The 13907-nt window shown below is 42.9% G+C and overlaps 1 protein-coding gene across 3 annotated transcripts in view; it reads right to left on the bottom strand.

Moving 5' to 3' along the window:
• Positions 1-6880: 6880 nt before the first annotated feature.
• Positions 6881-13907, bottom strand: part of SEC24C (SEC24 homolog C, COPII component) — a 62131-nt gene continuing 55104 nt past the window's right edge. For all 3 annotated transcript variants that reach the window (XM_077821049.1, XM_077821050.1, XM_077821051.1), the window contains one exon: positions 6881-9162. In XM_077821049.1, the coding sequence (XP_077677175.1) occupies positions 9022-9162 (141 nt within the window). In that variant the 3' untranslated portion in view covers positions 6881-9021. The remainder of the gene's footprint in view (positions 9163-13907) is intronic.

The following is a 13907-nucleotide window of genomic DNA, read 5'->3' as shown; positions in this document are numbered from 1 at the left end:
GCACCAAGACTGATTTGATAAAAACAATGAGAAAATCCTAGCATTAATTCAACAGAAAAGAAATGCATTCTGTCACTGGCAAAATGATTCCTCTATTCAATGAAAACACAAGGCCTAGCACCTGCTCAAAGCTGAAGTCCAAAGAAGGCTATGTGACATCAAAAACAAGTGATGACAAGAGAAGGCCTCTGAGATCCAGGGTGTGACGTTATTGACATGAACTGTGACCACATAGATCATTGTTGCAACCAGCATCCTATAGTTGCACCAAATCTTGTATGAAGGAGGTCAAGTAAGGTGTCTATGAAAAGGTTAAGATTTGCTGGTTGTGATTATGCTACCTGTATGTATGTATCATTTTTGTATTTCAAGTTATATGTATTGGCTCTATATCTGTTTCAAATGTTGGCTTATGGGGTAACGCCCACAAAGTAATCGGCCAGATATACCATGTAAGATATCTGGAAAAATGTTATTTCCCAAATATGATAATCTTGTTTATATGTTTGTATCGCCTTTGTGTTATGAGTTATAGGGCTTGGCTACACTTACAAGTTAGAGCGCATTAAAGCAGCCCTGGGCGCCCTAATCCCTGACACGTCCACACTGGCAAGGCATGTAGAGTGCCCGGACTCTGCGGCTGGAGTGCTCCTGGTAATCCACCTCCACGAGAAGCATAAAGCTTGCTGTGCCCCAGTTGAAACGCCCGGGCGTCAGTTTGAATGAGGTGTTGCATTACTGCGCTGTGATTGGCCTCCGGAAATGTCCCATAATCTTCCAAAGTCAAGTGGCCACTCTTCTCATTGTTTTGAAATCTGCAGGAATGCGGATATCCTGGTTCAAAGCTCCATTTCTGACAGCCGCTGCTTATCTGCTCTGGGACAAAGCAAACCATTACTGTGAAATGCTGTGTGTGTGAGAGAGAGAGAGGCGGGGGGAGGAAGGTCTTCTGCTGTCTCAATTTACAAGACAGCATGCTGACACGCTCTTAGCCTCCCCAAAACCCACTCTCTCTCCCCCCCCCACACACAACACACTTCCTGTCACACTCCCCCCCCAATTTGAAAAGCATGTTGCAGCCACTTGCACGCTGGGATAGCTACCACAATCCACTGCTCTTTGTGGCATTGCAAAAGCTGCTAATGTCGCCACACCAGTGCACTTCCAGCTATGTGTATAAACACACGACAACATTTTCCCTGCTGCGGTCTCCAAAGGCTGGTTTAACTCCCAGCGCTCTACATCTGCAAGTGTAGCCATGCCCATAGATAGATAGGATATGCATTCATTGACCTAACCAAGGCCTTTGACTATCAATCTTTCATAGACTTTCATAGAACCATAGAATCCCAGGGTTGGAAGGGACCTCAGGAGGTCATCTAGTCCAACCCCTGCTCAAAGCAGGACCAAGCCCCAATTTTTGCCCCAGATCCCTAAATGGCCCCCTCAGGGATTGAACTCACAACCCTAGGTTTAGCAGGCCAATGCTCAAACCACTGAGCTATCCCTCTTGACGCCCTAAGGAAGGTGCTGTCTAGGTTTGGCTATCCACAGAAATTCATCAGATTCCTCCATGATGGGATGACTGCCACCACTCTGTGCAATGGCTCAGAGACTGAACCATTCATCATTTGCACCGATGTCAAGCAGGGCTGTGTCACTGCTCCAACCCTCTTCTCTATTTACCTTGCCATGATCCTGATTCTCTTCCGCAACCGCCTTCCTGACAGAATCAGGATTGAGTATCGTATGGATGGTCAACTCCTCAATCTCAGTCTCCAAACAAAATCCAAGATCACGAGAATTGGCATCACTGACCTTCAGTATGCAGATGACAGTCATTCTTGCGCACACAGAGGCCGACTTGCAAAGCACCCTAAATCTTTTTGCATATGCCTATCCCAGCCTGGCTCTTCCTCTCAACATCAGGAAAACCAAGGTACTCTACCAACCTTCACCTGCACAAACTACTCTTCGTACTCCACAAATCACCATTAGCGGAGAACCCCTGGAAAATGTGGACCATTTTCCATACGTTGGCAGCCATCTCTCCCAAACAGCCAACATTGACACAGAAATTGAATACAGGATCCACTGTGCCAGCACATCCTTTGGAAGACTACTCAAATGAGTCTTCAACGATCGGGATTTGCAAACAGGCACCAAGATCTTGGTTTACAAGGCAGCTGTCATCCCCATCTTCTTTATGGGTGAGAGATCTGGGTAACCTACAGACGACATTTCAAGCTGCTGGAGTGGTTCCAGTAGCGCTGCCACGGGAGGATTCTCAGGATCAGCTGTGAAGACCGATGCCCTAACATCAGCGTTCTCTCTGCAGACAACCTCAGCAGTGTAGAAGCGCAGGTCATGAAACACCAACTCCACTGGGCTGGCCACTATGTACGTGTGCCTGACACTCGCCTCCGAAGCAAATAATCTTCTCAGTTAAGTCAGGGAAGAAGGGCTTGTGGAGGGCAGCAGAAGCACTTCAAAAACATATGGAAAATACACCTTAAAAAGGGAGGCATCAACCCAACAAACGGGGAGGACTTGGCACGGAACAGAACACAGTGGCGCCACACCATACACCAAGCCAAAGCTCACTTTGAGGAGAGCAGACATGCTCATGAGACAGAGAAGCCACAAAAGAGGAAAGAAAGGGCACAACACTCCAGCCAACAATTATGTCTCCTCCAAGATTACACCTGCCACTTCTGTGGGAAAATCTGCAGGGCATAAACTGCGCTCCTCAGCCACCTAAAAACTCACCAATGAGCCCCCCTTGGCAGACATCATCCTCGCATCGAGGGATAGCCAAAGGTTTTTAGTATCTAACAGCACTATGAATTTAAGTTCCCAGTCTTGTCTTTTGAAGGCATTGTGCAGGGTTCCTTTGAGGACAAGTATTGAAAGATCAGATATAAAGTGATCACTTTGTGAAAAGTGTTTGCCTACAGGTAAAATGTTTGTCTTATTTTTGTGTATGAATTTATTACCTCATATACTTTGTCTCTGAAAATAGATGGGCTGTTTAGAAAGGAGACTAATAAAATGAGGGGATATGTCCAAGGTTAAAATAAAAAGACTGGTACAGAGAACAGCCAATCAGATCCTCTTTTTTTGATCTCTGATAATACAAGAACAATCTGATGGTTCATTACAACAATCTGTAACCCACTTAAACCCTTTTTTCTCCCCCTTCCCTCCTATGACAGGACATTTCACCTTGAATGGTCCCTTGAAATGTGTTAACTACTTCTGCTAAGCAATCTGTTCCACCTTGTATTTAGCTATAACATACATTTCTCAGACCTGAAAAAGAGCACTATGTAGCTCAAACGTTTGTTTCTCCCACCACCAGAGGTTGGTCCAATGAAAGATATTACCTCACCCACCTTGTCTCTCTAATTTAAAGGCAACACATTTACGACCAATTTTAAAAAAACCCACAATGCCATCTCTTATCACTGAGGCCAAAAGCTTAGTGGGATTCACTAAGGATTAGACATTTTTATTAACATCCACACTTACATAGGAGCACTTGAAATTGTATAAAGGGTGTAATGCTCATTTTTCAGGGTATACATCAACCCCTGTCTCAGGATAAGAAAATTCATCTGCTAGCAGTGGATTCCATAATTGTTTCTTACACTTTCTTCTGAAGCAGCTGGTACTGGCTGCTGTTAGAAGATAATGGGTTAGAGCAGTGATACTCAGACTGAGGCTCACGAGCCGTAAGAGTCTCGTTAATGTGTCTCCTGCAGCTCTTTGCAGCACATAACATAAAAACACAGATTGGATAATAATTTATATCAGTTATTAACCAATCAGGATGCTTTTACTATGTTAACATACTATAGATAAAATAATACTTGGCCATTTTGCTGTGAGAATAATTTATATATATAAAATACAAACTAAATATTCCCCATCATACTGTTTAAATATGAATATATAGTACTATAGTAAATGAAACAATGAATTCACACAATTCTTTTGGGTAATGTTGAACGCTAATTTGGCTCCTAAACCACTGAGGTCTGAGTATCACTGGGCTAGAGGGTCTGACACAATGAGGAAAACGAATTGTTACATTGTAACAAAGAAAAAAAACAAATAATATACTGTGGTCAGAGGTCCATCACTTTCTCAAATGCTTTGCTAATGTTAGAGATTGGTTTGATAGAGTATTAGTAGCCAGAAAATTTTAAAGAAGGGAGGTACCAACTGTAGATTTAAAAGTTAGAGAAAGTACCAAGGGCAAAGGAGTTTTTAACAATGGTAGGAAGATTTACATAATAGGTTATTAGAGAGACAAGGTGGATGAGGTAAGGTCTTTGATTGGACCACCTTCTGTTGGTGAGAGATATTACCTCAGGCACCTAGTCTCTCTAATACCTGGGACCGACATGGATACAACTACACTACATACATAATAGGTTAGGAAGAAGAAAAGACCATATAGTTTTCTTAAGCCACTCATGTCCTGATACAAAGAAGTGACAAGGAGTAAAAAGAAAGGAAGGGAACAAAGAAAGGAGAAACTCATGAATAGGGAGATTATAGGACTTGCCTACACACAAACTGGAACCAAAACAACAAATCTGGTTTAATTCACACTATTAGTTATTTTGTGCAGTCCCATCTGTGGACACAGAGTATGACTGAACCTATTTTGATTTAGCTTAAGTCAGTACAAAAAATGGACCTAAATTAAAATAATTATTCCAAAACAAATGTCCACCCTCAGACTTGCACCAAAATAATAGTATGAATTAAAACAGACGTTATTTTGGTTCCAGTGTGTGGGTTGACAAGCTCTTAATTGAGAATTAGGGCAAACAAACTGAAAGGGGTAGGCAAAGACAGAACAGAAATTACAGCTCTGCATTCTAAGGTCCACTTTCAGATGTGCGAAGGCAATGATTCTCAAAGTGATCTGCTGAGCTGTTTCTAAATAATGGTCAAATATTTCAGTCGTCAGGGAGCTTTGACTTAGACTTCTAGGATTTTCACATGCTTTAAGGAAAAACACTATATCTGAAACCCACTTTCTGCCCATTATGCAGCTGCTACATGTGTGCCTGAAGTTTCTTTAGTGTCAATTCAACAGCGGTGAAATTTATGGATAACCAAGTGTGGTAGGGTAGCGCGCACACACAGGAGGACAAATCCAAACTGCAATTGTCAAAGCATTGGGAAGCTACAGCCAAGGAGAGATTTGATACTATAAACCAAGTTCGAAGCTTATGAAGAGGAAACAAAACAGCAAAGATACAGAATTGGTAGAACTAACTGAGCAGCAGTACTCATGAAAGCAAATGCATTTTCAGCCTCTTGCCATGCTACCCTCCTCATATTATTTTGTGACAGTACACTAAGTGTTGCAGAGAAAGACAGAGGGGAATGTGTCTACATCATCTTTATCTTCTGACATGATCCACAAAATGGGAAAAAACATACAATTATTGCTTTAGGTGACAAAGATTAAAAAAAAATTTTTTTTGCCAACCTGCATGGTTGACGTTTCCATACAGCTTCCTTATACCAACTTGAAATGATATAGGATGTCATAGGGTCAGATTGATACAACTCTTGTCTGCTTTTTAACCAACACAACTGAGTTAGGAAGGGAGGGTAAGATTCAAAGGAAGGTTGAAAAAAGAAACTTTAGACTGCAGAGGTGTCTGACCTCATGTCAAACTGCCTTTTAGTATTTAGTATTTGTATTACCATTGTGCCTCGGAGCCTCAGTCATGGACCATGGCCCCACTGTGCTAAGTGCTGTAGAGACCGAACAAGATGACTGTCCCTACCCCAAAGAGCATCTTGACTTTAAAGAAAGAGTAGATACACTGACCAGAACACTTGTAGTGATGAGAAATCCAATGTCATAGTTTAGTATGTAAACTTAGCACCTGCATAAGACAAGAAAAATTGTCTTTTACACCTACAGCAGAGAATAACAGGCTAAAAACACCGTGGGTTCTTTTTTGCCTTCCTTTGAAGCAGAAGTCCACTGGAGTAAATCTTATGTGCTTATGCCATTTCCTTCTCAGGAACCATCCACTCATTGCACTGATATGTAACAATCCCAGCTAACTATATTCAAGGTGGTAAATGTCGGTTCAGCTAGGTAACTTCCATAAACATTGAAAGGGGTAATCTCACAACATTCCTGCAGGCACAATTTATTCCAGATAATTAATGCACAAAGCCCATCACTTATCTCAAAGTATCAGTTCAGCAGTGATTTTGGATATAACAAATGTAGGAACATGCCCTCTGTAACAGACTGGAATCTCTCCAGAAAATAATGATGGTTATTTAGCAATGATTGGCTTGTGTTTTCATATACAGATGGCTGAAAAGATTATTTATCAGTGTTAAATGTACAATATCTATGTTTTAAGCTACAGTCAAGTGTATAGAGGAGACAATGAGATTCAAATTAAAGTGCAATGCACAGATTACAAGTTTAGCCTAGACTTGCAAGAGTGCTGTTGCCAACTGCTGTGTTTAATTTGAACTTTATTTTTGGATTCCAAGAAAAACAGAAATTATTCTGCCATATTAATGGAGTACTCTAAGAAAAATGGGGTCCTTGAGATTCTAATTGTAGCTAATAATAGTACTCTCTCAAAATATCAACTAGAAATGGTTATGGAAATAGACCAAAAAGCAGTCGTAATTTAACCCAAGCCATCTCAAAGGAAAGGGAATGTTCTTAGCAAAACCAAGGCTCAGAAGGAGTGGCAAGTTAAACACATCCAAACAGGAAATATTAAAAATACAGAATTTGATTGGCAGCAGGTTGATTACTCACCTACACCCCAGGCTTCCCCTTCCTCCCTCCCCCCCAAAATACAGGGTTTGGAAAAATAATCAGCAGTGTTTATTTACTAACAATGACATAAAATACATCTTAATATTTTTTTTTATTTCTTTACAAATTAAAAGATGCATTGGAAAAAAAACAAGAGTGAAGAAAATGAAAGGTTCACTTATGAGCTTATTTTCCCCCTCTTATATTAATACTAGAAAGTAGTATTGTGGAAGTCTGTGGTTGCCAAGCATTGTATTCTTGGGAAGCTCTCTCTCCATCGGTTTAAAAAACCCTCTACATTTTTGGTTGGAGGCAGTGTATGGGGTAAAAAATGTCAGCCACATACATACAAAAAATGCTGAAGAATTGTCTGCTGTATTTTAAAGGAGTTTCTTCATTACCGTTCTCATATTCCCCTTTGTGTGTAGTGATACGAGGGAAGACAAACTAGAGGCAGTAGAAGAAAAACAGATTTACACACACTACAGGTCATGGGACTAAAACCACGGAGCCAAGTTTTTTGTTTTAAAACTAAACATGTCTTCTGCAAAAGGACCCTATTTTGAAAAGCCAAGGCCAACTAAAACATGTCCTCTAACTGCATCCAATCTGTTCACCCATTATTCTGCATATTCTCCCATTTTTCCCTCACATCTTCAGTGCTGCTGTCCCCTCACTAAATCCTGGGTATTGTAAGAGCTCTGTCAGTGTTAAAGTAAATTACCCCCCTTTCAAAAATTAATGAACAAGCCCTTAGAATTCTGAATCTGATTTAAACTCATCACTCCCCTTTGCAGGAGTCCTCTCTTCCATCCTTACAGAGTGGAGAGGCAGAGTGGCCAGCCACAAAGTGGATGGGCTAATCTGTCTGAGGTATCTTAGGTTAACAAACAGGCTTATAAAAGTTTTCTATGCAGATGGATCAGTAGGTAGAATGGGGGGGTATAAACATACAGTGTTGAAAATATTCTTTCAACTATGGCACCTTCCCAACAACTGAAGTCAAGTACTTGGTATTACCTTGTGCAGTGCAGTTTAAACTCTATTCTTGTTCCTTTGCATCCCCTTCCTTGAACTCTGGGGTACAAAGCAGTCTCAATCTTGCACCACTAAAACTCAGATCCTTGCTTATTTGCTGTGATTCAGCCTAGTCTGAACAGAAAACAGCTACCTTGCCACTCAGATCCTGTTCCCTACAGCCCTATGTCACCTTGCTAAAAATATTTCCTATTTAAACTGAAACATGGAGGCAGTGGGTATGATCACCATGAATAGACCAGCATAGGTAGGCTCTAACAAAAGGAGTGAGTGACATGAGGCCATAGAACATGGAAGGCGTAAGACAACGCTGCACAGAAAAATAAGATGGGGAGGTTGCTTTTCCCAAGGAAGGGAAGGTGGTTGTGGGGGTGCCATTCATGCCAACAGAAGGCTCTTAGTCTACCCCTCTCCCATTCAGCAGCTGTTGACTGTTGCTCACTCACTGTTTAAAATTATTTTATTCTACTACTGTTCTGCACTGCAACTCTTACCACAATAAAATGTGGAGATATGGGAAGGATTTGTCCTGCTAGCCCCTGGCTCACAGCTCAGTTGATGAGTAGTTTGTTTTTTTTTAAATGAAGACTCCTGGGTCCAGAGGGCCACAAGTTGCAGTTTGTGCTCTGCATGTTGTATTTTCCCCTAAACTAGGAAGGAGATTTAAAAAATGCTTAGGTGCTCCAATCCCACCATCTGGGTGGATGGCCTACCTCCTGTCCTCCCCCACCTGGCTCCTCTTCACTCTTGGAGCATGCACGCGCGCACACAAACACACAGCAACGACTAGTAGTTTTGAAGAGTTATCGCTTTTTCACCCAATGCTGAATCATGTACAGTGAACTGAGAAACTACATTCATTACAACAGGATTAGCGAGCATAGGGGGGTAGATTCCTGCCAAGTACAGGAAATAACTTAGAGACAGGTAAAAGACCTGGGTTCGACGGCCTTTTCTCTGCCCTCGCCAGGAAATTTTGCATCTCTCTCAAATGGGGCTGGGAGAGGTTGAAAGGATCTTTGTTTATGCAATGTGTATTAAAAATTACGGAATTGTACAGGTTTCTATGTTGTCCTTCTTGAGGGAGCTGGGCCCATGGATCAGGTGGTTAGCGGAGACTGAAATGTCACTGCTGAAGTCCAGCACCACTCCCTCCTCTAGCTCAGTAGCTGCCGAATCTCCTTGTGCATATGACAGAGGAAGTCCACATATGAAGCCCCCCCACTCATGCTCTTGTCCTCCACCAGAAAGTGTTTGAATAGCATCTCCAATTTATCTTCTTGCTTCACAATTATTAGCTATAGGCAAACAAAAAAGATTTGTGAGTAAGCATCACCTAGTGATCTTAGTACATAAGAAAACATGGAAGTGAGATAAGAAGGTTGAGCAACTAAGAACTCCAGAACAAGAAATCACTGAAGCCACCTACTTAAAACATCTTAATTTCTGTTTCTAAGATTAAACCTCAAGCAAGCTTAGAAGTACTAGAGTGCCCAGGGTTGCCTGTACATTAAAGGGGTTCTAGAAACTCCAGTTTTGGCTGGGTGACCAGCAAAGCAGAGGAATTCTACTCTTAAGCAGTGGTCCAGTGAACAGAGCACAGGACTGGAAGGCCAGGAGACCAGAGTTCCATTTCCAGGTTGGCTACTTTAAGAAGTAACTTAACATTTGGTCTTCAGTTTCCGCATCTGAACACGGGGACAGTGATGTTTAATCACTTCATACAGTATTTTGAGATTTGTGGATGAAATGGACTATATAATCAAAATACAAAAGGAATTTAAGTGTGGCTATACCCAAGTGACTAAATATCCAAAATACAGGAGGAATGTAATATTAAAAAACCCCTTTTCTGTGGTCATGGAATGTTAAGCCAGTCAGTTGTCCAGATGGGCTGAGCATCAGGGCTTTCTAACACAACACCAAGCAACAGCAGGGGTCCTTTAGCCAACTATGTGCGTATGGTCAGGTGTGGTGCAAGGCTGAGGGCAGAGCACCTCGAGCCACCTGACAAGTACATGACTAGCCCAATGTACACCGGCTGTGCTACTAGCATTTGGCTTCCTAATTTTGTATTTCTTGTTTCAGAAAGCCTTTTAAAGGTTTGCTAGGGGAGGAGCAGTAATACATAGAGCCCTGCAAGTCTGTGGATATCCGCTTTATATCTGTGAAAAGAAAAGGAGGACTTGTGGCACCTTAGAGACTAACCAATTTATTTGAGCATAAGCTTTCGTGAGCTACAGCTCACTTCATCGGATGTATTCAGTGGAAAATACAGTGGGGAGATTTATATACATAGAGAACATGGGTGTTACCATACATACTGTAACGAGAGTGATCACTTAAGATGAGCTATTACCAGCAGGAGAGCGGGAGGGAAAAAACCCTTTTGTAGTGATAATCAAGGTGGGCCATTTCCAGCAGTTGACAAGAACATCTGAGGAACAGTGTGGGGTGCGGGAGGGAATAAACATGGGGAAATAGTTTTACTTTGTGTAATGACCCATCCATTCCCAGTCTTTATTCAAGCTTAAGTTAACTGTATCCAGTTTGCGAATTAATTCCAATTCAGCAGTCTCTCGTTGGAGTCTGTTTTTGAAGTTTTTTTTGTTGAAGAATTGCAACTTTTAGGTCTGTAATCGAGTGACCAAAGAGATTGAAGTGTTCTTCGATGGTCACAAACACCACCCTATACCGGAAACCTACTGACTGCCATTCCTACCTACATGCCTCCAGCTTTCATCCAGACCACACCACACAATCCATTGTCTACAGCCAACCTCCACGATATAACTGCATTTGCTCTAACCCCTTAGACAAACACCTACAAGATCTCTAGGCAAGCATTCTTACAACTACAATACCCACCTGCTGAAGTGAAGAAACAGACTGATAGAGCCAGAAGTCACCTACTACAGGACAGGCCCAACGAAGAAAATAACAGAACGCCACTAGCCATCACCTTCAGCCCCCAACTAAAACCTCTCCAACGCATCATCAAGGATCTATAGCCTATCCTGAAGGACGACCCATCATTCTCACAGATCTTGGGAGACAGGCCAGTCCTTGCTTACAGACAGCCCCCAACCTGAAGCAAATACTCACCAGCAACCACAAACCACACAACAGAACCACTAACTCAGGAACCTATCCTTGCAACAAAGCTTGTTGCCAACTGTGTCCACATATCTCTTCAGGGGACACCATCATAGGGCCTAATAACATCAGCCACACTATCAGAGGCTCGTTCACCTGCACATCCACCAATGTGATATATACCATGATGTGCCAGCAATGCCCCTCTGCCATGTACACTGGTCAAACTGGACAGTCTCTACGTAAAAGAATAAATGGACACAAATCAGAGGTCAAGAATTACAACATTCAAAAACCAGTCGGAGAACACTTCAATCTCTTTGGTCACTCGATTACAGACCTAAAACTATTTCCTCATGTTTATTCCCCCCTGCACCCTCCACTATTCCTCAGACGTTCTTGTCAACTGCTGGAAATGGCCCACCTTAATTATCACTACAAAAGGTTTTTTTTCCCCCCAGCTCTCCTGCTGGTGATAGCTCTCCTTAAGTGATCACTCTCGTTACAGTGTGTATGGTAACACCCATTGTTTCATGTTCTCTGTGTAATAAATCTCCCCACTGAATGCATCCGATGAAGTGAGCTGTAGCTCACGAAAGCTTATGCTCAAATAAATTGGTTAGTCGGTAAGGTGCCACAAGTACTCCTTTTCTTTTTGTGAATACAGACTAACACAGCTGCTACTCTGAAACCTTTATATCTGTGGACATCCACATCCATGGATGCGGTTATCTGCAGACCATGTTTGTGGCTCCTGGATGGATGCAGACCCAAATTTTATATCTCGAGCCCTGTGACTCAGCGGATAACCATGGACCATATTTGCAGATCAACGCGGATATAAAATTAGTATCTGCACAGAACTCTAGTAATACAATATGTTTTGCCTCCACTAGAGCCAGAGCAGAAACTGAAACAGAAAGGTTATAAACCCCCTTTTAAAATGAATTATTTAATTTTCCCCTTATGTCTTGCATGGAGTAGTCAGGCCCTTCTGCAGCTCCTCATGAGTTCTGATACCCTTACAGCCTAGGACCTAGGGGTGACAGTGGACGAGAAGCTGGATATGAGCCAGCAGTGTGCCATTGTTGCCAAGAAGGCCAATGGCATTTTGGGATGTATAAGTAGGGGCATAGCGAGCAGATCGAGGGACGTGATCGTCCCCCTCTATTCGACATTGGTGAGGCCTCATCTGGAGTACTGTGTCCACTTTTGGGCCCCACACTACAAGAAGGATGTGGATAAACTGGAGAGAGTCCAGCGAAGGGCAACAAGAATGATTAGGGGTCTGGAACACATGAGTTATGAGGAGAGGCTGAGGGAACTGGGATTGTTTAGTCTGCAGAAGAGAAGAATGAGGGGGGATTTGATAGCTGCTTTCAACTACCTGAGAGGTAGTTCCAGAGAGGATGGTTCTAGACTATTTTCAGTGGTGGAAGAGGACAGGACAAGGAGTAATGGTCTCAAGTTGCAGTGGGGGAGATTTAGGTTGGATATTAGGAAAAACTTTTTCACTAGGAGGGTGGTGAAACACTGGAATGCGTTGCCAAGGGAGGTGGTGGAATCTCCTTCCTTAGAAGTTTTTAAGGTCAGGCTTGACAAAGCCCTGGCTGGGATGATTTAATTGGGTATGGGTCCTGCTTTTGAGCAAGGGGTTGGACTAGATGACCTTCAGGGGTCCCTTCCAACCCTGATATTCTATGATTCTATGATACAGCAGCGTTGAGAGACCCAATGGCTACTTCCATGTCTTCCTTTCTATTACAAAAGCTAAACTGAGCACCCAGTTTTTACAATAGTACAGAATATAGATTTTAGCAGACTCAAGACTGGAAATCAAACATTGGTAAAGGCACAGGCAGTCTCACTGATGGGGAGAGGCTGTTCAAATTTGCCATTTTCATCTCCCCTCCCAGCTTACCTGGACTGGGCATCTATAAACTTTTCATCTTGAAAATAGGTCAGGATTTCTAGGACAGCTCTTAATTCTTTTCCTTAAGACTTTGAGAGCAGCCCAGCTGCCCCTGGGCTCCGAGTTTCACAGCTGAGCTGGAAGTAGAAGTGATGTCCTGCCTTTGATATACCACTGCTCCAGCAGCAGGGCTTCACAGGAAAATCACTGCTTCACCTCCATGTAACTGATGGGTGGCTTATACCATCACTACCAAATACGGCCTAGTGACTTCCATGGGAATCGAAATAAGTTACTCCATCTGACCCATGAAGCATAATGGTTTTGGTGATGAGGTCCCAGGCATGTTCATTTGAGAGTTCATGTATCGCTAGATCACCACCAAGGCGGTCCAGGCTAATAGTGTCCAGTGCCTATATTCAGAGCCCTGAAAATCCGTGGATATCCGCAGATTATTTTTGTGGATTGCAGTCTGGATTCAGATACAAATTTTATATCTGCACAAGGCTCTACAGCACACACTCGACCGAAAGAGCGGCTGTCACTCAGCCCTCAGGCTCCAGCTCGGCTCTCTGATTCACACAGCAGCAGCAATAGTCCACTGGGCATTCTGGGAGTTGTAGCTCCCAGCTTGTGCAGACAGAGGAAGTAAGCTACAAGTCCCAGAAGGAAGCGTGACTCTGTGCTCCTGCGCAGTGAGCCAAGTGCAGCTGCATGGGGTGTCCAAGTCCCCCACTGGGAGGGTGGTGCTGCACACAAGGGCTCAAGATTGTAGCCTTCCTGCCCAGAGCAGGGAAGGCAGTATGACAGGGCGGAGCAGGCGGTGGGAAGTCTTGGGGGAAAGGGGGGTAGGGAGGCACGCAGATGAGGGTTTGGCACAGCCCTGCATCACTTTTGTGCACTGATCTTTGGAGCTGTTAGTAGAGCCTTTCAAATCCATGGATATCCATGGACAATTTATGCGGATCATGGATCGGATACAGATGCAAATTTTTCTATCCGCACAGGGCTTTACATATATGACTACCCCTTGGG

This window comes from Eretmochelys imbricata, chromosome 7, assembly GCF_965152235.1.
Source record: "Eretmochelys imbricata isolate rEreImb1 chromosome 7, rEreImb1.hap1, whole genome shotgun sequence".
NCBI lineage: Eukaryota > Metazoa > Chordata > Testudines > Cheloniidae > Eretmochelys > Eretmochelys imbricata.
This window is presented reverse-complemented; position numbering and strand designations above follow the sequence as displayed.